Source organism: Solenopsis invicta, chromosome 2 (genome assembly GCF_016802725.1).
Source record: "Solenopsis invicta isolate M01_SB chromosome 2, UNIL_Sinv_3.0, whole genome shotgun sequence".
In the NCBI taxonomy this organism is placed as follows: domain Eukaryota; kingdom Metazoa; phylum Arthropoda; class Insecta; order Hymenoptera; family Formicidae; genus Solenopsis; species Solenopsis invicta.
The window spans coordinates 4860661-4887113 of record NC_052665.1 but is presented as its reverse complement, the minus strand read 5'-3'; the positions used below and the strand labels follow the sequence as shown (position 1 = coordinate 4887113).

General features: G+C 35.5%; 6 protein-coding genes across 28 annotated transcripts in view; 4 read left to right on the top strand and 2 right to left on the bottom strand.

Annotated features, from left to right (window-relative positions):
- The window catches only part of LOC105199142, a 168539-nt gene extending 161527 nt beyond the window's left edge, over nt 1–7012 (top strand). For 17 of the 20 annotated variants that reach the window (XM_039446226.1, XM_039446227.1, XM_039446225.1 and 14 more), the window contains 9 exons: nt 363–746; nt 895–1056; nt 1135–1325; nt 1454–1684; nt 1921–2421; nt 2609–2791; nt 3007–3109; nt 3194–3328; nt 4149–7012. In XM_039446226.1, coding sequence (XP_039302160.1) covers nt 363–746; nt 895–1056; nt 1135–1325; nt 1454–1684; nt 1921–2421; nt 2609–2791; nt 3007–3109; nt 3194–3328; nt 4149–4261 — 2003 coding nt within the window. In that variant the 3' untranslated portion in view covers nt 4262–7012. Of the gene's footprint in view, nt 1–362; nt 747–894; nt 1057–1134; nt 1326–1453; nt 1685–1920; nt 2422–2608; nt 2792–3006; nt 3110–3193; nt 3329–3757; nt 3833–4148 lie in introns of all 20 variants that reach the window. The other 3 variants (XR_005574203.1, XM_039446213.1, XM_039446230.1) reach the window with 3 other exon arrangements.
- A 1560-nt stretch (nt 7013–8572) lies between these two features.
- Nucleotides 8573–12466, top strand: LOC105199040 (dihydrolipoyllysine-residue acetyltransferase component of pyruvate dehydrogenase complex). Its single transcript, XM_011165947.3, has 11 exons — nt 8573–8747; nt 9177–9358; nt 9431–9606; nt 9741–9915; nt 9995–10161; nt 10264–10415; nt 10514–10653; nt 10726–10902; nt 10979–11163; nt 11244–11344; nt 11431–12466. Exons 1-11 carry the CDS (start codon nt 8621–8623, stop codon nt 11604–11606), a joined length of 1758 nt encoding a protein of 585 aa, XP_011164249.2. The 5' UTR covers nt 8573–8620; the 3' UTR covers nt 11607–12466.
- Nucleotides 12467–14359: 1893 nt separating this feature from the next.
- On the bottom strand, nt 14360–16249 carry LOC105199039 (serine/threonine-protein kinase PAK 1). The gene has a single exon (XM_011165946.3). It carries the CDS (start codon nt 16021–16023, stop codon nt 14458–14460), a length of 1566 nt encoding a protein of 521 aa, XP_011164248.2. The 5' UTR covers nt 16024–16249; the 3' UTR covers nt 14360–14457.
- On the top strand, nt 14960–18128 carry LOC105199141 (exosome complex component RRP43). 2 transcript variants are annotated; one of them, XM_039446289.1, is made up of 7 exons: nt 14960–15093; nt 16766–16802; nt 16873–17010; nt 17158–17452; nt 17541–17661; nt 17732–17838; nt 17956–18128. In XM_039446289.1, exons 1-7 carry the CDS (start codon nt 15065–15067, stop codon nt 18090–18092), a joined length of 864 nt encoding a protein of 287 aa, XP_039302223.1. In that variant the 5' UTR covers nt 14960–15064; the 3' UTR covers nt 18093–18128. The 2 variants fall into 2 exon arrangements, with proteins under 2 accessions (XP_039302223.1, XP_025988819.1); XM_026133034.2 differs by lacking the exon at nt 14960–15093 and adding an exon at nt 16262–16552.
- Nucleotides 18129–18313: 185 nt separating this feature from the next.
- On the bottom strand, nt 18314–20494 carry LOC105195510 (caltractin). 2 transcript variants are annotated; one of them, XM_026133037.2, is made up of 3 exons: nt 20422–20494; nt 19944–20075; nt 18314–19110 (listed from the first exon to the last, which is right to left on the bottom strand). In XM_026133037.2, exons 2-3 carry the CDS (start codon nt 19944–19946, stop codon nt 18610–18612), a joined length of 504 nt encoding a protein of 167 aa, XP_025988822.1. In that variant the 5' UTR covers nt 19947–20075; nt 20422–20494; the 3' UTR covers nt 18314–18609. The 2 variants fall into 2 exon arrangements, with proteins under 2 accessions (XP_025988822.1, XP_025988821.1); XM_026133036.2 differs by having other exon boundaries at nt 20209–20434.
- Nucleotides 20495–20912: 418 nt separating this feature from the next.
- LOC105199038 (mediator of RNA polymerase II transcription subunit 25) lies at nt 20913–26021 on the top strand. 2 transcript variants are annotated; one of them, XM_011165945.3, is made up of 15 exons: nt 20913–21081; nt 21763–21888; nt 22044–22089; nt 22183–22307; nt 22433–22652; nt 22733–23336; nt 23420–23709; nt 23944–24122; nt 24193–24355; nt 24465–24653; nt 24725–24913; nt 25008–25193; nt 25271–25330; nt 25405–25527; nt 25655–26021. In XM_011165945.3, exons 2-15 carry the CDS (start codon nt 21767–21769, stop codon nt 25802–25804), a joined length of 2646 nt encoding a protein of 881 aa, XP_011164247.1. In that variant the 5' UTR covers nt 20913–21081; nt 21763–21766; the 3' UTR covers nt 25805–26021. The 2 variants fall into 2 exon arrangements, with proteins under 2 accessions (XP_011164247.1, XP_011164246.1); XM_011165944.3 differs by having other exon boundaries at nt 20916–21081; nt 23417–23709.
- Nucleotides 26022–26453: the final 432 nt, after the last annotated feature.

Below are 26453 nucleotides of genomic sequence, written 5' to 3'. Positions count from 1 at the left end.
CAATGGTGACTCGAGATCTATAAACTTGTTCGAAGACAAAATTCGATATTGCACACTGCCGTTATTAATTAAAATTTTAAGGTTGTGCGCCGTACATTTTAAGATTACATCTGTATGGATTATTTTTACATTTTTTGTGTAAACCAATACAAGCAATTCAAATTGTAAATTGAATATTGATAAAATAAAAATATATAATATTAAAAGTTAAAAAAGAAGAATATAATATTCACTGTTTCTGAACTTCTATGATCTACAGATTATTATTTACATAGATAAAATATAAAACGTAGTTTATATCTATGCATGTTTTTTCATGAGAAAGAGAATAATGTGTTTAAAAGATGCAATTTTCCTCTTAGCTCCTCAGGTGCATCATTCGAAGAAACGAACGCAAAATTCCTGGCTGGAGACCGACTTAGATTCCGGAATAACTCTGGACCATGGTTTGGATTCCCCGTCGAGTCCGTCTCTGTCTATCTCGCCTCCGAACAAGCAAAACGATAGTTCTCATCAGCGATACGGCTCTCCCACGTACAAGGACTTATCCCCCTTGAATCGCCCACATAATCAGCAATCCTTCGTACAACCCTCACAAAATCACATATCGGCGCTCTCGCCGCAGCTGCGCGAGCAAATTCAACAACACCAATTAAAGCAACAATTATTAAAGGATCAAATGCAGGGCAAGGGTAGCGCGATTCAAGTGGCGCCTTTGTATGTTAATACGGATTCGAGAGTAACAGGTAATATTCTTGTTGAATTATACGAAGATTCAGTCTATCATTTCGATATTAACGGATATTCTCAATACGCAATAAATATAAATGAATAGCAATTAGCGTAATAAGATAATTCTGATATTCAAATATTGATTTGTACTTTCAACGCAAGGCGAATACGTCGCCGACACGAGCAAGCATAACGGAACCGTGTTAAATGGCACGCCAAATCCCGCTCCGGAATATATCCCGCCACCGCCGCCGCCCCCGTTGAGCGAGGAGGCATTGTTGTTGAACGATAATTATAGACAAAACGAGGACAACAAATTCGCCGGTAAGTCGTCCGCTTCGCTGCGGAAACATTAAAGCCTGACACACGGTCGGAAATTTCATTCTCTTCGCGTCTTCACAGGATTAATGCATAATCGCGAGAAGCAAGAGATTAAGACGGTGCGCATAGTGAAACGCGAATCGGAGAGGCGGCAAAGGGACCGCGGCGACAGAACCGGCAATATCGGGATTCCCCTGACGAACGGCCTCCAAGCGCCAGGCGGCGCGAAGAGACTGTGCGACGACGATTTCGGAGGCTCCCAAAAATTCGAAGTAAGATCCTCGCTTACGCGCGATTCTCTTTCAAATAGTTGAATATAATTAAAAATAGATCGGAAAAATTTTGTCATCAATTTCTTTAACGATTTGTTACTAATGCAGATTTTTTTTTTAACATGTAGAAAGCTCAGCTTGGTAGGGTGGTGGAGGAATCACCGATTGTTCACGCACAGAGCACGGGTCAGCTGTCCGAGCTGGACGACGTTCAGTTCCAGCGAAGCATGTCTCTACCACGTGGTTTCGGCGGGCAAAAGCAGAACTCCGGGGTAAATTACGGACCCGTGATACCTCCACCGCGAAGCGACAGCATGCACGCTCTGAAGAGCATGATGGCGCGTCGACACAAGATCAGGGTAAGTCCCATAATAACTTTCGTTGCCTGATGCAGTTACAGGTCATCACGTATAACAAAATTTCACTTCCCCACGTTTGTTGATATATATATATATATATATATATATAATTTTTTTGCGAATATTATGGGTTTTATTCTACCTCGAGCATCCCGCCGCTCGTCCCGCCCGACCGTTTTTGTTAATCCCGTTCAATCCCGGCATTTTACAATTTTTTTTTGACGCTCCCATCGCAGTTCGAAAGTCACGATGGCAGCTCCGATAGCACTCTGTCGCCGTACACGGATAGTCCTACGTCCAGCTCTTACGTGCCGATGAGCTCGCCCAACTACTCCACCGCCTCGTCGTACAGCCCGTGCCAGAGCCAGAATTATCCGTCGCAAGCGGCGGTGGTCGCCGCGCAGTCTCACTATCACAACTACTCGCTCGGACCGTACAGACAATACGAGAAAATCGGCACGCTCGCGGGCGCCATGAGCCCCGAATTAACATCGCCGACTAACGTTGGTATTCATGAGAGACCGGTCGCCGCGACAACGGCGAACGCGAATCAGTCCGAGTCGCCGCAATTGTCGCCGGTGTTCAAGAGCGAGGCTGCCAAACAGATTATCAAAGAGATGACGGAGAAGAGGGTAGAGGGACCGAGACGAAGACAAATCCCTCGCGAGAAAAGGCGGCACTACACCGTGTCTAGTAGCAAACCGGTGCTCGATCTAGAGGATACTTTCTCGAAGATGGTATTTTTTTGTTTCATTCAATTTCTGTTCTCTTCTCTCATTTCCCTGTCTTCGTCTACCTGTTTCACTCTATCTACGTCCTGTCACTCGCTTTCGCCGTGCTGTGCTGTTGCCCGTCGCGGCAATTTTTTTTTCGAAAACCTTGATCTTGCACTCATACGTTACGGAAGTCTTTGAAAATTTCCAGGGTATGGGGAGAGCCAGGGACGATCTGGATATGGAAAGAGCGCTCAGACCCAGGATAAACGCCCCTGACGTGGTGCGATCGACATTGAGTCACAAGGAGTTGAAGTACAACGAGAGCACTATAGATCAACTGTTAGGCACGCCTAATAAAATTGTCATTCCTGAACGATATATTCCTGAACAGGTACTTATAATCGTTGATTTCTTTACATTTCATAAAAGTTTAATCGCATTCTGCTTTTAATGTAATAAAAAATTATTTTAGTATATTTAATTCTATTATTTATATAATTTCTCTTCCACTTATTAAATTAGATTGTATATTATGTATGTTATTAATATTATTATGTTACATACATATATATATATATATATATATATATATAATTAATTTTTCAGACGCCGGAACTAACGGCGGAAGAACAGGAGCAACGCTTAAAGAAGGCGGAAGCAATTAGGAAAATGCTGTCGGAAACAACCGTGACCGCACCGGAAGGAGGTGGTACGCAATATTTTTCCCAATTACTTAACATACGAAACGATAATGATTATAAAAAGATTTCTATAAATATGCATGTGGTTTCAGACGATGATTCTAACGTAGAAAAATCGGACACCTTGAAACGCAAGGTAGTGGAAGAAAAGCGGCAAAGAGAGCATATTCTTCAGCTTAATCAAATATTGGCGAAGCAAGTGATGGAAAAAAGTAAAATGGTAGCGGGTACGTGTCGATAATTTCAAATATGATTTCTGCATGATCGCAATTGTTTATACGTACAGCTATGGCAGCATGTTTAGCTCGTACAGCTTTCAGAAAGCCGAGAAACATATTGTTCGTACCACGCTCGATCAATGGTCGATGCAGTTTTTACGTTTTTTTATTACGCTGGTACAACTATTTTACAATTATTTTTGTTTTATTGCTTACAAAAGAGTTTCGCGATGTTTTCATTTGATTGTTTGAGCGATATACTTTACATTGTGCATTTACGTTCACATAATCTTTCACAAAAAACACGCATTTATTTACCTGAGTTATGTTGTGCTACTTTTACAATTTTATTAACGGCTTTCGTTCGATAGATAGCGAATATAATTTCGTCTTAGGGAGTTTGGATTGTTGTTTGGATTGTTTTGTGCTTGTGTGTAGGTAACCAGGCACATTGATCAACATGCTTACTTCATCCCTGCCTATAGGACACGCACGTCACATTATCATTTTCAGGTTTGTTTTTTTAATCTTTTTTTCGTCCTATCTTTCGATTTTTTTTTCTCCCTCAACCAAGCTAAGCAGATACAATCGCAATATTACCTCTACTGATATACGTTTATTAAAATAATTATTTGCAAATGATAGTAATTCACACGAAATAGTCGAGATAAATGATGAGAAAATATATAAAATATATGAAAAGGATAGTTGAATTCTTCAAAAATTAAAGATAGCAAAACTTTAGTTTCAATAAACGTATTGATTTGTAATGTTAATATTTATAATATTAATTTATAATTTACGATTGCTTTATTTTTTTCTCCAACAGTAAAAGCCCTCGCAACGCTTCCTTTAAAAGCTGAGTCGAGCTTAGACGATGAGGACCTCTCGCCCGTGGCTTCTTTACCACTTTATCAGCAAAGAGAGAACTTCTATACCTAAGCGTCGTTCCAGGAACACAAATACGACACAAAACTACTGCCAATATGAAGAACAAAACGTACGAAGAAAGCGCAGGCGGCATCACTGCGCGATAGAAAGAATCGTCAATGTGTCATTAGGCCGAGCTCATCGTCTTTTTCAATTAGGCATTAAATCGAGCAACACGTCGCGACTTACTGTCATTTTTTACCGACCCTGGCGTCGTCAGCGTTACACAAGCGTTGAAAATTCGGCGGGCGCCAATCCGCGACCTTATCCGCGCGAACGAATCTAACGCGCTTCCGGGAGATATATTCCGGCTTTGGATAAACCTTTTACCGCGTCTCTTTGCAAATCGAAAGTTCTTTTTCGAAAGTTTTCAAATCGTATATTGAACCATGTATTTGTAAGCACAAGAGACTGTAAAACTCATCCGACTGAGAATCTGGTTTGGATACGATTATGTCCTCTCCCATTTTACGTACAATCATTTTCACGAACTTTTATATGTCGACGATATTGGCGAGAGCGACGGGAAACTTGCGTACCCTCGCTGAAGTCTGCGAGCGAGGTAGTACCATTAGATTTAATGACGCTCTTTATTTTAGCGAGGACGAACAAACACATTCGGTCAAGCGTGCAACGCGTCGAGATCGGAAGGAATAGTCGTTACAGTTATTAAAGAAAAAATTCTTGCTAAAATATCGAGCCTCCGAGATTTTATTCGAACTTGGCGACAAAAGCGATCACGATGATTCATCGTGTAAATTAGATTGTAAGGAACGCACGATACATACGCTTCTGAAGCGCCCGTTGCTATTAGCGTTATATACACGATTTTTCACGGGCCATTGTAGTATGGCATTTTAATGTTTTAGAGCAGCTGTCACACAGTCATAAGGGAAGAGTGCCAAATTCCTATTACGTACGATTGTATGATCGTCAATTAAGAGAATCGCCGTGTCAATCGATGCAGGATACGCTGGAGCATTTATTATTGCAGGGATCGCGAGAACCACAATCGTATGCGCGATAAATGTCTTGTATTAAATCTAATTCGACTGGATTTCACCGATATATTTCAAGTCGAACTTAATGTCGAGGTATTTTATATATTTCGTTATTTAATATTATCAATTTATCACTGTATCCTCCCCACCCTCCAGCGCCGAAGTGTGATTTTGGACGCAGTTTTAAATATATGTATATATATTATTTGAACATTTTTATTGTTATACATAATATTGTAATTATTATCATATAATACATGATACATTATTGTATGATAATGTAATATATTATGACATGTAATATTATTATATTAAATATCATATTATGTATATTGTATGTTACATAATATTACATATACCATATATATACTGAAAAGTTATGTGATTCATATGTACAGGCATCCCTCTACTTACGACTTGGTTGACTAACAATAAACTAATAGATTATAACAAAGCTGCACTCGTTAACCAGTGATTAACCACGTTAAATGTATTACCAGGGATTAATCAAATTGAATTAATTTCATAATACCAAATATTATATTAAGAGTTCTATTTTTAAGACAAAAATAGTATTACTTTTTATTTACTTGTGAAGTTAATCTGTGTTTAAGCTACATATTAATATTATATCAAATATATAAGAATTATAATCTTTAAAAAGAATTTTGTTTTGTCATTTCCTAAACAGAGATCTCTAGCCGTTTTCAATAATTTAATAAAATATTTTACATAACGTTTCATTTATACAAAATACAAGCACTGTTCAATTTACCATCAAAGTCTTTGGACATCCCTTCATTAGAGGGATATCTGTATATACAGATATATAAAATATATGTAATATATGTAATATATATACAAAAGCTACTAGAAAGAATCACGTTAGATCGGCAGAATCCAATTAACAGTCAAGAAAAGATTAATAATATCGAAATTACACACTCACCGCATCCGCTAGATTCCACCCTACGCCGGAGGGACGATTCGTAAACGGCTCCTGTCTGTGCATCCTCCAATTTGACACACGCACACGCACCTACACATACACACAAATGCATATACGACTACACGTACGGATACCCGCGCTTTTAGCGATAAGTTTTTATAACGTTATAATCTACGCGCGCGACACACGCGTATACACACGCACGCGTCACTGTATAGTACGTACTCACGACCAGGATATATTATATATCATGCTCACGACGTTATTTCCTGTGCATACATAATCGTGCACGGCGTAACGGCGCGGCCGGTCGGAGAGATCGAAGAAACACCGCCGAACCCCTATTATACACGTATTTTGTTGTTAACGATGATTGTTAGTGTCGTTGTGCAGATATTTTATATGAGAAAAAGCTGCGCAACGATATCGACAATTACCGTTTAGAACAAAATGCGTGTAGTCGTAAAACAGAATAGGAGTCCTGACCAGCTTTTGCAAACGCGACGTATCCTGCAAAAGTCCGCCATCGACCAATGAGGTTCGAGAATCGCAGGCGCACGCATCGATAACTATCGATAGCTATCGATAGTCGCGATACACGCGACGATTGCCACCGATCTCCAATGCCGGTCCCCCTCCCCCCTCGCCTCTCCCGCACCGGCGTTAATTCTCGTTTAATTCTCGTAAGTTTACGAGCCGACATTACGCGGAATGTCGCGGAATATTAATAATAGGCGAAACACTATGCGAATTGAGGGAAAGAAAAACTGTTATTGTTATAACGATGAAATAAAAATCTTACGATGAGCAAAAGCGGTGATTCTTTCCTCCTTGTAATATCCGAATGTTAAATATCAAATCCAAAAAATAAAATTTAAATATATATAAAAAAGCTACTGGTCCTAGATAGAATCATGTAAGATCGACAGAATCTAATTAATTAACAGCCAATGAAAAGATTAATAATACCATCAAAATTATAGACTCATCGCATCCGCAAGTTTCCAATCCGCAAGTTTCCACTCTATATCGGAGGGACGATTCGTAAGCGGCTCCTTTCTATTCGTCTTTCAACTTGATTTACACACACACGTACACATACACAAATACATACATGACTATACATTATGATCATATCCGCGCTCTTAGCAAAGTTTTAATAACAGTATAATCTACGCGATCGACACACGCGTATTTACACGCACACGTCACTGTATAGTATTCATGATCATGATATATTATATATACTCACGACGTTATTTTCTGTACATAATCGTGGTGCACGGCATAGCGACGCGGCTGGTCGGAGAGATTGGAGAAACCAGCGCTGGACCTCTGTTATACACACATTTTGTTTTTAATGATAATTATCGGTGTCGTCGCGCAGATATTTTATACGAGAAACAGCGACGCAATCGACAACTATCGTTAAAAACAAAATAGTACGCGTAGTCGTAAAACAGAATGGGATCCTGGCTGCTCCTGGCCACCTTTTGCAAACGAAACGTACCCTGCAAAAGTCCGCCATCGACTACCAAAGGTTCGAGAATCGCAAGCGGGAACATCGATAGCTATCGACAGTCGCGGTACGTGACGATTGCCGCCAATTTCAAATGCCGTTTCCCCTCCGCACCGGTGTTCATTCTCGTTTAATTCTCGTAAGTTTATGAGTCGATATTACGCGGGATGTCGCAAAATATTAATAATAGGCGAAACATTGCAAATTACGGGAAAGAAAAACTGGTATTGTTATAACGATGAAATAAAAATCTTATGATGCGCAAAAGTGGCGATTCTTTCATTCCCCTTGTAATTCGAATGTTAAACATCAAATTTAAAAAACAAAATTTAACAAAAAGAGCTCAATTTAACAAGTATCAAATTAACTTAAATAAATATTAAAGATAGTTTTTTTTATTATTTTACCTTCTTTCTCTTATTGCTTGAAATTTTTATTGCAAATTTTTAACAAGTTATCTCTATAATTTTAATTGCGTCAAGGTGAAATTTAAGAATCTGCTAGAAATAAATTAATTAATTTCCTCTGCAAAATTATGAATAAACTTACAGAAATCGCGGTGAAGACTGTATAGTTAGTATTAGTTTTGGAATTAATCAGGGCTGGATAAATTAACATTAAAGTATTTGAAATATAAGATACAAAATGTTAATCTCTTAGTATTTGAATTACAAATTAATTACAAAATACTTCCATGTACTCCGTTGAAATACAAAATACAAATTGTATTTAAAATATAAATATTTTAAATACAAGTATTTTAAGTATACCCAGCCCTACTGGTTAATTGACGCTGATAAATGTAATATGAAAAAGGTCAGTCGTTTTGAGGTTGCAATTCTCGATCCAATTCGCTCGCATCAGGCGGAACGTGCGTGACACTCCATCGCCTGATGTAAAAAATGGCGCACTTGATAAGATCCAAATTCGTGCTGCTGTCACTGAAGTACGCTAATCGTGTCGCACCTCGCATTACCGTGCCTTTGAAATATCAACGATTATGCTTTCACACCAGCGATATCCTCGACGGTATGGCATTTATTCAAAAATTCCGACTTTTCCGACGACGTCCGTCAATTTGGAGGTTAACTCTGTAGAACCAAATTCGATAGAGTTGTCTGCGAAAGATCAAGTTACCACATTTACGATGCAAACGTTAAATAAAGGTGTCAGAAATGAACGCTCATAACAGTCCTTGAACGTAAATTGAGCCTTTCGCTGCATTTGATAAACAAAACTCAGCGTCATTTTGATTATGCAATCAAATTGCTTGATTTTCATATGATACTTTTATGATTTCTTTTAATTCGTTCCTTTTTTCAGCGATTTTATTGTTTTTATTGAAATATTGAAATATTTTACAATTGGTTGCATTCTCTAAATTTATTGTAAATTTACAAGTTTATGCAAATTTCAATTTACAAAGCAAAGATGATGAAGAAATTGTTTTTTTTTTAGTGATGGGAAAGGAGTTATTAATGCCATCCTTATCGCCTACCATGGAAAGCGGCACCATAGTGAAGTGGTTCAAAAAGGAGGGTGATAAGATTAATCCTGGCGACGCTATTGCGGATATTCAGACCGACAAAGCTGTGGTCACAATGGAGTTTGATGATGAAGGCATAATGGCAAAGATAATGGTAAGTAGTCAAATAATAGCGACAGATCAATTCTATGTATTGCGTCCGAATTATGAGAGATATGTTGATTAGATACCTGAAGGAACGAAAGATATTAAAGTGGGAACTCTGATAGCTCTTACTGTCGAAGCTGATGAAGACTGGCAAACTGTAGAAATGCCAGCTGGATCTGCACAGGCTTCTTCAACAACACCATCCTCTGCTGAACCAAGTCCACCTGTTACAAAAGCAGAACCACCTCCTGGCCAGTATGATTCTTTAATAAATATAGATTATAATTTATTCTTAAAGTAATGCTGAAATAATGTTTATACATTTACATACTTGAAAATTTATGAATTTTTTGGAAACTGTTTCTGAATAATTTATCTGTAATTTTCAGACAAAATATTGCCATGCCTGCCCTGTCGCCAACCATGACAACAGGTACAATTGTAAAATGGTTGAAGAAGGAGGGTGATGAAATACAACCGGGTGACGCCTTGGCAGAAATACAGACAGACAAAGCTGTGATGTCGTTCGAATTGGAGGAAGAGGGCATACTCGCGAAAATTCTTGTACGTATTTAATTATTAGCACAAAATTTTGTATTAAAATTACTGTTTTTTTTTTAACTGATTAACCGTTTATTGTTAGATTCCAGAAGGATCTCAGGTGGAAGTAGGTCAATTGATAGCTGTTATGGTCGAGAAAGGAATGGATTGGAAACAGGCTGTTGTCCCTACGTCAACTAAAGCAACAACATCTGCACCAAGTCCTGATAAACTGACTACACAAACTGCTACCAAACCATCAAGTGGACAGTATGCACTAACTTTTTTAATAATTTATATAATTAAATTAATTTTATTCACCATTTTTAAGTTTAATATAACAATAAAATAATGAATTTATCTTCCATATAGAGTATATGGTTTGGCAGTCAAGAGATTGCTGGAAGAGTATGGCCTGAACTCTAGCTCAGTCAAAGGCACTGGACGTACAAACCGTTTATTGAAGAGCGATGTTTTGACATATATTCAAGCACATAATATTAACAAAGTTACGCCTAAAGCCGGTAAGTAACAACATATTGGAATTATTATATTGTCTCTCCTGAAATAGCCTGGAGTGTAATATTTAACATTTTTATTTTCCGGCCATTTTTTTACACAGCACCGGCTCCAGAAGCTGTTAAGGCACGTCCTTCCAGTCTAGAGGAGACGCCTATCCCGGTTGGTCAACCATCTGCATACGAAGATATCGAAATATCCAACATTCGTGCCGTTATCGCCAAACGGCTTGGAGAGTCAAAAGTACGACATATTTTAATGAGAGATTTAATAAAATTTATTTATTATTTAATTTAATCAAAACTTTTTTTCCAGAGTACTGTACCGCATTCTTACGCAGTTATGGATGTAAATATCGACAAGTTAATCGAGCTCCGTGGAAAACTAAAGACAGAGGATATAAGTGTGTCAATTAACGACTTCGTTACCAAGGCTGTCGCTCATGCGCTTGTCGAGTGTCCCGATATAAATACATTATACCAAAATGGACAAGTTAGTACGATTAGTTTTATCGTGAATAATTATATTAGGATACACGATTCTCAATTATAATATTAACAATCAATAGGTTGTTCGAGTGCCAAAAGTGGATGTGTCCGTAGCAGTCGCGACGAAAACAGGTCTGATTACTCCAATAGTATTCGACACTGCCACTAAAAGCTTAACAGATATTTCGAAAAATATTCGAGAATTAGCCGAAAAAGCGAAAAAGGGACAACTAAAACCACACGAGTTTCAAGGAGGAACGTTTACGTAAGTCTTAACCGATAATAAACGGAAAGTACGCATATATGTAAGTATGCATAAATTACATATTCAATTTTACTATGCAGAATTTCGAATTTGGGAATGTTTGGCATCAAGGAGTTTTCCGCCATTATAAATCCTCCGCAAACCGCTATTCTCGCTGTAGGTTCGGGACGGGAAGAGCTGGGTAATTTTTTGCGAGGCACATTTTGTAGATAATATTCGATTTTTCTAATTCTGTAACTAATAATACTTTTATAATGTGCCTTATAGACTTATCGTTAATGAAGATAACGAAAATGACAGTGAGGCTGTCATACGATAGACGAGCGATCGATGAAGATCAAGCGGCTAATTTTTTGGCTATTTTAAAAGCAATGCTGGAAGATCCAGCTTTTCTTGCAGCTGGCAGAATGCAGGCACTGAGGTACAAACGTGATGCATATTAATCTAACAAACTAATTATCTTGTGTTTATTACAAAAACAGCTCATTTTCTTGCATCAAGAGAAATTAAATATTATTGTTTTGTAACTATGTTACTGTATCCTATAAAGTAGAAATGAGGAAAAGCTCAATGTTAATCAATATAATTGTATAATGTACATAACTATTGGCTGTTTTTGAAATAAATACAAGAACTGATTAATGTTGATACAAATTTTTCGTGCCATATATGTATAATCAAATATAGGAAGCACGATTTATATATGAAAACGTTTTGTAAATAACGTTATTATCAAAAACTTTGACTAAAGGAAATAATTTATATATTTATACTGCCAAAATAATATTTACAACCAATATGGACATACTCTCACATTCATGAATTTATTACTAATGACATTAAGTGCAGTGCTAAATTGTGATTTTTTTATATATCGGTATAATTTTTAAATTATTTTTAATTTTAATTGAGTAAATTAGGGATTAATATCACAAAAAGATTGAAGGGCAGAAAATAAAGATGTTCATTATTTTGTATTTATAATTTTGTAAATAATTAAAATGTTGATATTTATGTAAGTCTATTTTTGTAAATATCTGCAAATTGTTGGCTATTGTAATATGGCACATGGAAACCTTGTGATGTACATACATCTTCCGAGTCAAAGTTTATATAAATGTCTCTATTGTATCATATTACTATAAATACTTGGATATAAATTTGCATTCGGCTATTTAAAAATTCATGGAATAAAGCGTATAGTTAACGTCCGATTAAATTATTAATTGGAAATATATGTAAAATAAATAATTTAGATAAATGGAAGAATTTATCTTCTCAATAAAATATTTATTATCTAAAATACGTGTCTTATGTATAAGTGTCCATTTTTTTCTCCTTTATTCAATATGCATAAAAATAATATACTCAATTCTTAAAGTCACATTACAGCATAATACCTTTTTAAAAAGCATAAAATGACATGTTGTATAAATATTTGATTTTCATTGCAGTCACTTCATAATACATTTTTATCGCTTAATAATATTAATTAAAATCATATGCATTTATTTAATAAGGCACAAATATTAGAATATTGTACGATATATATATACATCTCTCGTATTTTCTAATTTTAATCTTTTCGAAAACTCTAAATATATCTTATCAAAATTAATAGATATGCATATAATAATGTATTCTTTTTTCCAAATCGTGTAAACGATTACAATACTGTTTATATATTTGCTTATCAGGACATTAGTATATTATATGATTTAAAGAGAACACTTGCCCTGCTTATATATTATAACATATAATAATTATATACTTTGAACTATTGTCACAATTTGATATTTTCAGTACATAATTTATTATAGTATAATATATATGGTAAAACAAAATTATACTCTATAGAAGTATTAGTATAACTTAACTTTTGTTTATCACAGTCGTGATTTTATATATACTTGATATTAATGCTCAAATAATCTTAAATATTTAAATATTCACTCGTCACAGTAATCCAATCGTATTACACACTTATACATTGTATTATAAACACTACTGAATATCATTTTATATACATATATTGGTTATTTTGAAAATATTGCTATATGAATATTATATTTGTTTGAGCAATATTGCGCTTTTAGAAAATACAAAAGTTTTCAAAAAGATGTATTTTAAAATTTATGTATATAAAAGTAGGAATAAAAATCTTATAAAACTGTATGTGTACGATGTGTAAAATGCATTGTACGGTGGTTGCTATTACATAATTCGTAACGGTTAGTGTTTAACACTTTGCCTTATCATAGCAAACAGTGTCAATCAATTTCATGATCAAAATATAAATTTTTTTAGATAACATACAATAAAATATATGACTAATAATAATTATTTGAATTTATAAGTTAAAAGTTATAAAAAATTAAAAAACTGTATAAGTTATAAATTCAAACAATTTATATAGTCAAATAATTTATTTATTTTGTAATTTATATCATCAAATGTATGCTCTAGTTTTATCTATTTTATTTTTCTTGCAAAGTGTGTCGAAAGCTTCAAATTTAGTAAAGCTTTGATTGTTATCAAAGATTATATAATTGATTCTATCGTCCTGCTTATATCTTGATGTTTCTGTACAGTAATCTAAGTACAGTTTTTAAGAAAAATATTCATTCTGTATCATAATCTTTTTATAAACATATCAAACAATATTTCAAAATAGTACATGTCTTTCACTCGTCTTCTGAAAAAGCATATAAAAGTGGATTCTATGCATGCAATTATATATAGTTATTAAAATATTTGTTAGCCTGACAAATACTGAACTTGATTAAAATGCACATTAATGCACAAAAATGCACATTAATATAGTATCATTGAGCGGTAATACCTGAGTAAAACTTACCTGAGTAAAACTCTAATTCGCCATAAACATATTGCACACATAACAAAGTAGATAGGTTATTTCAGAAGTCGACAAAATTGCCTAAATATTTTTAAAAATGACTTTTCACGATACCATCTTGCAATAATAATAATAATCATGATATAATCAAGTAGTATATAAAAAATAACTTAAGTTCTTTTTTACACAATGATGAATAAAATAATCTTAAAATAACTACAAGTACTTTCATACTTATTATACCAACATACAGTGGAATAAAAATGAAGGACGATCAAATAGGTTTAAGATTGAAACCGAATGCAGTAACTATGAAATTCTTTTGAAGCTTACAAAGTATTTTCTTTTCGTTCTTTAATTCAATATATACAAGCAATGAAGTATCGTGAAACGGTATATTGTGAATGTTACAGTATGAAATTCTTTAACGATAATAATTAACGAAACGCTTTTTGGAGAATTTTCTGTGCTACACGGATCAGTGGCGTGAGTGTAGATAATTCTGCACAGTTTTGTAGGAACGGATGAGAGAGCAACTCGTCGGCGGTTGCTCTCTCATCGACTTCCACAGCGAGACATCTCTCCAGAAAATTTTGGAACGTCGGACTAAGGCTATCCCATCTTGGAATGGAGGGTCTACCGATGGCAGCGATCAAGTATAACGCTCTCAGTGGGGTCTCCTTCATGTAAGGTGGTTCTCCCTCTATCATTTCTATAGCCATTATACCTAGCGACCAGATATCCACTTTCTTGCCATATTGCTTCCTCGTCACCACCTCCGGCGCCATCCAATATGGAGTGCCGACCATAGTCTGTCGTTTCTCATCACCATCGATATTCGCGCAAAAACCAAAATCTGTAACCTTCACCGCACCATTCATGCCCAACAGCACATTGTCCGACTTAATGTCTCTGTGAATGATGCCCCTGGTGTGCAGGAAGCTTATCGCCTTGATGACCTCTCTGCAGACTGCTGCGATTTGAGCCTCCTTCATCACAGTCTCGGTGACTACATCCGTGAGCGGTCCACCCTCCAGTAACTCCATGACTACCCAGAGGTGCTCGTTCACCAGGTAAGCATCGAGGAAATTGACCAGATTTGGATGTTGAAACTCCTTGAGGATCTTAATCTCGGTTAATATCAACTCTTTCTTTGGCTGCTTTGACAAATCTATGTCCTTTATGGCTACCTTTTGACCATGCTGAAGGTCGGTAGCTATGAACACAGTCCCAGAGGCACCAGCGCCTACCTCTTTAGTTTTCTCGAAGCGCAAGTTGGGATCCCCACGTTGGCAGATAGCCCGGAGTTCCTCATACACCTGTTCATCACTGAGTTTTACATCTGTACACTCGGTCTTTCTTCGCAGGATGGGACTCTCCTCTATTCTGCTCGGCGAAACATTCTCCTCCTCCTCCCGTGGCAGTTCGTTCTCACCGTCGCTGATGTCAAAGGTATTCAGATCCTCCAGGATCTCGGTGAGGGTCTTCTCTACTCTGTCATTGCACTTGCGAGGCGTCGGCTTTGGTGGTTTCGGTGGTTTTGGCGGTTTCGGCGGCTTGTTCACTTTCGGCGGCAGCTCAGGCAACGTCTGTTCGTCCGTCGAGCCCTCGGAGGTCAAGCGATCATTGTCAGAGCCGTCCGAGCGATACTTCTTCGTCAGGATGTTGTCGATCTCCTGCGACTCCTCCTCGATCAGGTCCTGCGTGACGAGCGGCTTGAAGACCTCCTGGTCCTGCGGTCTGCGCTTGATCGAATAATTATAGAACTTGATGGCCTGCAACGCGGCATCGGGATGCTCGTCCTGCTCCGATTTGGTGATCTGGGTGTTGAGCAGACGTATCCACGGGTCCGGCAGACCCTCAAGCTGCCCGGTCTCCGCATTTTTGCTCACGTGGAATTTGTGTGAGACGTTGGTAGGCAAACCGATCTCCGCGGCCACGGTGTTGTCGACCGGGTGACCGCTCCTCTTCTTCGAGAACAATTTCGTGAGACTGAGGCTCATCCTCGCGCGCAACCTCGCGCTCCTCTCCCTTATCCTCGCTCTCTCGCGCGGTTATTCTCAAGTGAAGAAAGAAGACAGAGAAAGGGAGAAGAAAATTGGCAAACTTGCGGTTTTAAATACTTCTGATACTCATGCCAAACGTAATGCAAATCTCTTCGATCTCTTCCACCACCAGCCGTCATAATCATCGAGACTCACACGCACACGCCCGCAGCCCGCACACGCCCGATTACGCGCCGGCGAATGGATCAGGACGGCGCCACTGGCGCCAGTGCTGGCAACGCGACGATCGCACATGTGTTTCTCGAGGGCCAGAAGAAATAAATAATTTCGAACGTGTAGCGTGTTTTCTTATTTTCTTAACGTTGAGCAACGCATCGTGTGCGAGTATTTATCCCGTTTTTCACATTTTATAACCGCGTCTCTTTTTTTTTTTTAATTAAAACTCAGCACGTGGCCCGCAATTGTCAGCAAGAATTCTGTACAATCAAAAACTGAAAACTTTAACACAAATGGATTTACAATACAAGTATGTATCTCATTTTTCAAATAAATTACAGAGTGTGTGATAAATTAAAGATTCCCTTTTCTTTAAAAATAGATAAAAAATAACAAGTCTTATTTATCCAAAAAATATCTACCCAGTAAATTTTCCAGTAAACAGTAGTCATGTATAACAATTAGATAACATCTATTTTATTTCGAGCAATTTATTTATTTTTTTACTTTAATATATTTGCAGAACGATTCATCCTGTGAAATATTTGCAAGATCATCTTGTAAGTATCTTGTATGTACTGAACGAAAAAATACATGTAAAGTTTTCCACAAAGAATCTTACATTTGTAGGAGCAAAACGTTCGGATGGATGGCAGAAAATTCTTGTCCTTTCGGCCAATAAGCATAAATGTTTCGTCGATCGTTCAGGCAGACAGTTCAGCAATATTCAAATTGGGTGACACAACTGCAGTTTGCGGTATTAAAGCTGTAAGGATGATTTATAATGTTCTATGTACATTTAAATTCATTTTTATATATTTTCATGCATGTACATTATGAGTTTGATATTGTTTTAATAATTTAGGTAATATTTTATAATGACTTATCTATTTATTTTAATTAAAATTGTTTTAGGAATTAGCGACACCGAAAGCGGATACTCCAGATCATGGCTACATAGTACCAAATGTGGAATTGTCTCCTCTGTGTTCCTCAAAGTTCCGTCCAGGTCCACCAAGCGAACAGGCGCAGGTGCTCTCTAAATTGATAGATATCATTCTGAGTAATTCAGTAGCACTCGACTTGAAAGATCTTTGCATCTGTAGAAATAAATTAGTATGGGTCTTGTACTGTGATATCCTGTGCCTAAATTACAATGGCTCGGTTATAGACGCTTGCACTGGAGCGATGTTTGCGGCTCTCAAAACGTGTAAGTCACATGCTTTTTGAAAATGCCTGCAATACTGTCTGCGTTCAATTCCTTCTCTCTATATTTCAAGAAAGAATTTATCTTGCAGTGGTCCTACCTGAGGTAAATTACAACAAAGAAACAGCAGTGATTGTTGTAAATCCGAAAAACAAAAAGACGTTCACTGTGAGAACGTTGCCAGTTTCAACGTCGTTTGCAATATTTGAAAAGTCAGTTTTGATCTATTGTATTGGTTTCATATGTAATTGATTTTCTTAACTGAACACTTTACGTTTGCAGACAATTGTTAGTAGCCGATCCTACGGATGACGAGGAGGATTTGTCATCGGGAAAATTTTCTATCGTATTTGATGATGAAGAAGAAATTTGCTATATACATAAACCCGGTGCGTATTTTATATGTACCATAATATTGTAAATATTACATACTTTAAGAGATTTTGCACAATTTAATTGTTTACAAGTTATGTCACGTTTAATAATTCACCATAAATTAAATATAGGTGGAATTCCAATCTCTCAAAATTTACTTTCCAAAGGACTGGAATTGGCAAAAGCGAGAGCAAAGGCGGTCAGATCGGTGATAAACGCTGCTATTTCGACAATGAATGTAAATGATGGAATGGAAACAAATACTTGAATATCTTTTTCAAGAAATAAAATATTTTGCATTATTTATTATACTTTTCTTAAAAACATTAAATATAGAAATGGGATATATAATAAGATCAATAGCTGTCATATATTTACATTTTTTTCAGTTGCATTTTGAAATTGAATTGTCCATGATTTACATAGAAAAAGAAACGGGAAAATAAAGGTCTAGGAAATACAAAATATAGAATCAAAAAAGATTAAATGTTTTTTTAAGCAATAAACATAAAATTTTATTTATTTTTACACACTCATGACAGATTAAACATCTATATTCATGTGTTTACAAAAAATATCTTTGACAAATGTACCAAAAGATAATCGTATCAGAATATCAGTCTTTAGAATATACAAAAACGTATACACATTTAGAATATATAAATACAATATAAACATTATTAGTTAGTAACTTTAAAAGTTGATTTAAAAATGTTTTTATGACTCCACATTAATTTGATATAGATATGTGATTTTAGCTTAATATATATGAACTCAATTACAAACTAAGGACATGACATACTCTTAAAAAGTTTCACAAATTCTTCTAGTGATATTTGTCCATCGCCATCTTCATCCACCTGGTTGATCATATCTAATAGTTCCTCGTCGGTCAAGTTCTCTTCCAATTCAATAGCAACCCTTTTCAAATTTTCAAAGGATATTTTCCCTGTTTTATCATCGTCAAAAAGACGGAATGCCCTTAATATTTCATTTTGACCTTCTTCCTCCGACATTTTGATTAACATTACTTTCATGAATTCTTCGTAAGATAACTGGTTAGGACATTCTGGTGCAACATCTGCTAGGAGTGCCTGTATTTCTTTCTGAGTTGGTTCAAACCCCATGGCTCTAAAAGCAACTTTAAGGTCCTTGGTAGCAATTTTTCCAGTACCATCTGGATCAAACAGATCAAATGCTTCTTTTATGTCAGCCTTCTGTCCCTCGGTTAAATCAACTTTTATTGTATTCTTCTTGTGTGCACTTTGTCTCTTAGATGTGGATGCCTGTGGAAATAAAAAATAAAATTGTTAAGGTTAGTTTCTCAAAATAAACAAATATGCATATGCATACCAGTATTGATTAATTTACTTGTTAAGTGAAATAATGGACTAAAAATTTAAAATATAATTTTGATTAATGATCAATTAATGAAATTGTTTAACAATTTTGTTTAATAAATTAAATTTTTGCTTAATTACAGCAGTTGATTAAAAATTAAGGAATAAGTATTATAACCACAATTTTATTGATTATTGAAAGAAATCCATTAATTTCTATAATCATTTCAAAAATTACTTCTATAATTTCTATAAACTATCTCTTGAAAAAAAAAAACTATTTCAACAAACTGATTATTATATCAGTAACTAATGATAATTCAATTTAAGGGATTCACAATCCCTTAAAAAAAGAACTGATAAAGTGTTTCAATAAGCTGAAATATCATCAGTTTATTGAACTGCATTTATCAGTCACTATCAGTTAGGAGATAAATTATATTAAGCAATATTATTCAACTATCAATCAATGCTATAAATTAGTGACTAAAACAATTAATAATTAACGATTAATTTTTCAAATTTATTGAATTAAATGCACTTATAATTTATTTTAATCAATTATATTAATTAAAAATTTAATATATACCTAAGATTTATTTCAAGGCCATTGAAAACTTGTAATCGTTTATTATGATAAAAAATTAAATGTTCAATTATAATTTATTAATAATTAATAAAATTTTGCCCAACACTGCCATATACATACACGTATATAACTTAAATTGTAGTGCTCAAAAATATCAAAATAAAAAGCAATTTTAAAAAGAACTAATTACCATTGAGTTGTGAATTCTCGATTACAACAATTTTAGAAAGTTATTTTCTGTCCACAGATCAAGCACTTCGAACTCTTTCTAGATAATGTCGCAGTGAGTTATTTTCTGACTTATTTTCACCGGGCACACTACCTGTAAACATTATCGTACGATTAGTCATTAGGACTTCGTTTGATCAATATGTGACGTTTGGATATTATTGTGTTTTCAAACCGACAGCGCCGATTCATACAAACAACGAAAAAAGCCATTCAATAATATTCACCGATTGCGTATAAACACAGAACAATACGGAAAGCAGCTTAAGGCACGAGACTAAGCATATTCGGTAGGATAAAATAAAGTGTCAAACTGTCAATAACTGTCAATTGTCATGTTAAACATTTGAACACATTTACAACAGTATACAATTACGTTCAATAACTATAACCACAGAACATATACAAAGTATAACCACACTATTATTGTCTGAACGTACCCAACTGTGGTTGTCAGGTCAGGTTAGATTAGCTCTTATCTTGTAATGTACTGGTAAAAAAGCAATTATATACAGGGTGATTATTAATGAATGTCCCCACTTTTTACCATAGGAGCATAATTTACCGACGGATACGTATTTCCAACATATCATATTAGAAATTACAAATGCGTGCTCCTATGGTAAAAAGTGGGGACATTCATTAATAATCACCCTATATTGTTAAGTAAATACTTTGATGTATATACATACGCAATCGTAAGAGTTAAAATTGAAAAATTAGCTTCATAATACAATATTTTATTGTTACTCCGATATATTTCGTATAAACTTACATACTCGATTTTAATTTAAATATTATTCGAGTTTTATTTAAAATGTATTAATATTTTCATTATCATCAAGGAGTAGCTTGAAAATCGGTATTTTTCAGGTAGAACTTGTCAAATATCTAACGGAGCATTTACATGGAGCGCTGAAGCAGAGAGGAACCTGAGAGCGGGAGCGGCCATTGGTTGTAAGCACAAAGCAGCACAAAGAAAGAGTACGGTACTTTCTGTAGAAAGGCGAAGACAAAACTTGTTCTTATGGATTGATATCTTTATAAGCACGCTGGCAGGCAAGCGTATCTTTGCTTGGACTTGTAAATTTTAACTGAATGTAAGTTTGTAAAAAGAGACAAATTTGTTTCTTTCGAATAACGTAATTTTTAGGTTTTTTTGAGTGCGGAAGCGTATCTAGGTTAGCTTCAAAAACAGATTACAATATGTCATATTAATTTTATCTGTTGTGTTTTTATTACCAAAATATAATTCTATAATTTTGTGAAGTCAAATTGCGAAATTAAGTCTTTTAAATTTTACTTTTGCTAGAACTAAGTAAAAAGTCTGAAAAAATTATATATATATATGTACTCAGCAGGTAGCATTTTCTACAGAGCAGAATCTGCTAATTAATTGCAGCAAAATTGAATTAGAAAAAGATTATTATTAATATAACCCTTCTAGCAGTCTGTTAGTAGTCTGCTGTAAAATTCATGCACTGTATATGCAAATGAACTGTTTGCAGATACTTTCTGTAGAAATCAAGCTACCTTGAAACAGATTCTTTCTGTAACTGCAGTCTATAAACAATACTGAAATTCTTACAGCAGATACGTGCAAGTTTCTTGCTAGAATCTGCTTGGCAGAATCTATTGAAAGACTTCAGTAGAATGAGGACAGATCATAACGTCCTGCTGACAGAATCTATTAAGATTAAGATTTATGGCAATCTTGCAGTAGATTGCTACTAGGTATATATTAGTAAAGATTAAATAATATACAAGCTCTTATGTTTTAGAACAATGGTGACAGGACCAACTGAGCATGGGATACAAGCTGATGTTATATTTGTCATTGAAGGAACAGCTGTTAATGGAGCATATCTTAATGATCTTAAAACAAATTACGTTATTCCTACACTGGAGTAAGTTTTATCGGAAATAACATTTAATATACATTTTGCAGACACATTAATTTTATATAAACATAATGAAATACTAGCTGTATTTCATTAATTTTTTATATTCTAAAAAAATATATTTTTAAAAAATTATCTATTTTCACATTTTCTTGTGTTAGATATTTCAGTCAAGGTGGCATAGAAGATAGGGAATATGTCTCCGAGGTACAGTATCTAGTTGTATTTTTTTGTTATTATTTATATAGGAATAGATTAAATACAATTTTTATTTTATCACATTTGGAATTTGTGTAACAGAATAGCACAACTTTATATGGAATAGTTGTTTATCATGCCGCCGATTGCTTACCCTCTCCATGCACGGAGACTCTTGGACCGTATTCAAATCCTCACAAACTGCTGATGGTCCTAGAAAAGCTTGAGTGAGTATAGAACATATAATCATTTTCTCAAATAAATCTTTTCTCAGGAATAATATAGTACTATTTTTTAAATTGGACATCTTCTATGGATTGATTTATTTTATCAACAAAAATGTCTCATGTAGAATGGTTGGTGGGAAGGGAGAGTCCTTTGCAAACATAGGAGAAGGTCTTGCAACAGGATTGCAGTGTTTTGAAGATTTACAACTAAGAAGAGAGCCAAATACAGCTTCACAGAAACATTGTATTTTGATATGTAATTCACCTCCGTATCAAACTATGATTCAAGAGACTTATAAGTTTGCTGGTCATACCATTGAACAATTAGCTGCCATTTATCAAGAGGTAAGTGACATATAAGTTATAAATTGTAGGTAAATAAGAAATATACTAGGTAAATAAGATACATGTGTATAACTTTTTAGAGGAACATTAACATCTCTATATTATCACCAAGAAAAATTCCAGCATTGTATAAGCTATTTGAGAAGGCTGGCGGTGATTTACAGTCTTCTCAAACAAAAAATTATGCCAAGGATCCGCGGCACTTGGTGCTTTTACGAAATTATAACTTGAAGGAGCGACCTGTCAGTCCTCAGATGGGCGGTAATGTTCACAATACCGCGACTACCGCGGCGCAGATACCCCTAAGTCCATTACAGAGCAACGACAGTCCGAATACTAATCAAGTGCAGCAGAGTATTGCTCCACCAAATCAGCAGCAAGGTCCTCCTTTCAGAAATCAAGCTCCCCCTCAGAACATCCCTTCTGTGCATCAAACTGTAACGCCATCCATGGCGGCACCGATGAATGCTGCACGACCGCCTTACAATCCTCAGATAGCCGGACCGCCAAATTATCATCCAGCGAACGTAAACATAGCTACGAGGCCCAGATGGATGAGACCATTTATAGCACCAGGTGCGACCGCGCCTGCAAATACTCAAGGCAGTGCTCTAATAGCGCAATTGACACAGCCACCGTCGTCACTAGGACTCAATGTAGCTGCGTTTAGTCAACGATTAGATGGTAAAAGCATTGACGTTCACATTACATCTTTGGTATTCTCACGATGTACTTTGACATATAAATTCTATAAATGTTTATAGTAGCTGGCAATAATGTTATGGCGGCGAATCAGCAACAGCAGCAGCAGCAGCAACTCACGCAGCAACAGCAACAACTACGTTTGACGATGCAGTTACAGCAACAAAATGTTCAGCAAGCTACCATGTCAATGGCCGCTCAACCGACTCACAGTCAACCAGGATCGCAACTTACCGCGTCTTGTATTAGCCAGTCTGTACCTACTCAAGTACCACAGACTGTTACAGCTTCACAGCAAGCTCCGGTCTCAGTATCATCCATTACACAACAGATTACTCATTCTGCGCAAGCACAAGTAATCAAATTATTGCATTTATTTACAAAATATTACAAAATATACAAATAATGAAGATTTTTAGAATATTGTATTAGAGTGTGATATAAATTAAATTACTGGAATAAGATAAAAATATATAATTTATACTTTACAATTTGGTAAGCCGAAAGCTATTCTCATTTGCGAGACAGGAATTATGAGAAATTAATAAAATAAATAATAAAATTGTTTCTTGTAATTGTACTTTTTTAGGGCAATGTACCTACTGGTACTGTGCAAAATCAACAACTTGTACCACGCGAACGTCAGAATATCTGGCAAGGAATCGTGGAATGGATTGAAAAAGCCAAAAATCCTACAGATGCGCAAAAGCAAACGAGACACGTCCCGTGTCAAGTTTCGGCTAATGCGAAAGATGGAGATCCAGAATTGTAAATCATTATTTCTTACTATTGTGATACGCTTTCTGTGTATTTATTTTAAATGACGTTTACTATTTAGGAAAGCGGATACGTGGCCGCCAAAATTGATAATGCAGTTGATGCCAAAACAGTTGATAGGAAGTATTGGCGGTACCTATTTGAAAAATTCTAAATCCGTCGTATTTCACCCGACACCGTGTGAAGCATTGGAGTCCTTAACGAAAATGATGACTGCTGGATTTGTAAGTGTATTTGTTATACATGTGCTGTGCATTAAACTTGGATTTTTTATCTTGTTCATACAAATGCTGACAATGTGTATAATAATATTTAAAATTTGATATATTTCAGGCAGGTTGTGTCCATTTTACTTCTGCATCATCAAGTCCAGCTTGCGAAATAAAAGTACTTATACTTTTATATACTACGGATAAAAAGACATATCTAGGCTTTATCCCAAACGATCAAACAGCTTTTGTAGATCGTCTTCGCAAGGTTATACAGCAACAGAAAACGTCTCAAAACGCTTCTGCAAGACAAGTAAGTAATAATAATACGAATTAACGAAAAGGGAGAGATCAGAAAATAATTCTATGTGCTTATTTCGAAAGGCTAATCCCGGACCGGGCAATCCGATTTCCGCACCCATGCCTACTACAGGTACGCAAGGAGGCATCCTTATGTCCCAAACGAATACTATGGCGATGGGTGGCGGTCAGATAACGCAGAATGTTGTGTCCACCGCACCTCCGCAAACTTTAACATCGACCAGCGGCCCGCAAACTCAAATGAATATGCAGGTAACACAAATGTCTTGACATTTTTATAAGATAGAATAATTTGTGTATTATAGTTAAAAAAAAAAGATGTTTACTAAACGTTACACATTTACAGAATAGCGGAATTGGCGGCCCCCAAGCAAATGCTGGTGCCGGAGGTATGATCGGCCAGCAACGACCTCCGTTTGATGATATAGAAATTGCCAGGCATCAAAACTTGTTAAAGATTCAGCATTTGAGACAGACGTTAGAAGCTGCGCAACAACAAGAAGCGCAATACAAGTCTCAACTGGAAGTAAATGTAAATATATGTTTTTGTATTTAGTGTAGAACTTTCAGCGATTTAGAGATTCTTACAGTTGCAATATTTTTGTGTAGATTCAGCAAAATTTAGAAGTGGCACAACAGCAAGAGATGCAGTATAAACAGCAACTTGAGGTAAACGACTCTTAATCAATAAATATATTTTTAGTTAGAATGAAGTGTATAAATAATTATTTTTACACATATAGGCACAACAGGCACAACAGAGAGGCATCAATCCAGCTGCTATGGCTAATCAACAGGCAGGAGCTCAAAGATTGATGCGTCCAGTCACCACTAACAACCTTGGTCTCAGACATTTATTACAACAGGTAAGAAACTATAAAAACTTAAAAAAAGCTTAAAAACTTAGAAAGACAAAGATTTATTTATTATATTAATATTATTCTTAAATGTTGTAAAATCAGCATTTATAAATTACAATTAATGTTTTTACAGCCGCAACCTCAGTATAGTGTTCGACAAGTGTTTGGAGTGCAACAGCAAATGGTAGGTCCGAGAGGACAAATAGCAACGAGACCAATGGCACCTGGCAATGCACAAAATCAGCAGTTTGAAGATGTGTCGAGTTATGACTTCCTTAGTTGAGCGTTATAAATAGGCGTTTTTTTATTTAAATTTATTTTAATACTACATAAGTGCCCGTATATGCACGAATGTATAAAAGGAAATATACGAAAACATAATAGTAATTTGAATTTTATATATTTGTGAAAGAATATAAGACAATGCTTGTACATATACTAAAATATATACACGAAATGTATACGAGTATATAAAATATTAAAGTTTGTTTTACGTCTTATTCATATCTATTATTTGTTACGTGATGTTTGTTAAGAAAATTGGTTCTAAAATTCTAATTTCTATTTTCTTTCTCTTAAGGAGCATGGTGTAAATTACTGTGAATAATAACTCATTTCACATAATGCCATGCCAATGAGTTCACCGATCAAAAATTGAGAGCTTTTGACGCAAAAATCTCAAAACTTGATTGGGTGACAAAATCCGCCACTATTATACTTTTAATCTATTACGCATCCATCGGAATGAGCCACCTTATTTACAAGGGCGAAGCCTCCTCTTCTTTCAAGCATTTACTTTCCGCACGATAATATAATAAATATATTTATTTATCACTGAAATCACTAATATTGTTTTATATTTGTGTTTCAAATTTGCGCACTTTTCGTGTATGGTGGCCATGGAGCATGCGCATATGGTCACAGCGCATGCT

Excerpts from the sequence above, each read along its gene's own strand:
- LOC105199040 (XM_011165947.3), top strand. The coding sequence starts at position 8,621 with ATGGCGCACTTGATAAGATCCAAATTCGTGCTGCTGTCACTGAAGTAC. Across the intron at positions 10,162-10,263 it reads ACCAAACCATCAAGTGGACA|AGTATATGGTTTGGCAGTCA; the intron begins GTATGCACTAAC and ends TCTTCCATATAG. Across the intron at positions 11,345-11,430 it reads TTCGGGACGGGAAGAGCTGG|ACTTATCGTTAATGAAGATA; the intron begins GTAATTTTTTGC and ends TGTGCCTTATAG.
- LOC105199141 (XM_039446289.1), top strand. The coding sequence starts at position 15,065 with ATGACTACCCAGAGGTGCTCGTTCACCAG. Across the intron at positions 15,094-16,765 it reads CAGAGGTGCTCGTTCACCAG|AACGATTCATCCTGTGAAAT; the intron begins GTAAGCATCGAG and ends ATATATTTGCAG. Across the intron at positions 16,803-16,872 it reads AATATTTGCAAGATCATCTT|GAGCAAAACGTTCGGATGGA; the intron begins GTAAGTATCTTG and ends TTACATTTGTAG.
- LOC105199039 (XM_011165946.3), bottom strand. The coding sequence starts at position 16,023 with ATGAGCCTCAGTCTCACGAAATTGTTCTCGAAGAAGAGGAGCGGTCAC.
- LOC105199038 (XM_011165944.3), top strand. The coding sequence starts at position 21,767 with ATGGTGACAGGACCAACTGAGCATGGGATACAAGCTGATGTTATATTT. Across the intron at positions 24,356-24,464 it reads AAATGATGACTGCTGGATTT|GCAGGTTGTGTCCATTTTAC; the intron begins GTAAGTGTATTT and ends GATATATTTCAG. Across the intron at positions 25,528-25,654 it reads TCAGACATTTATTACAACAG|CCGCAACCTCAGTATAGTGT; the intron begins GTAAGAAACTAT and ends ATGTTTTTACAG.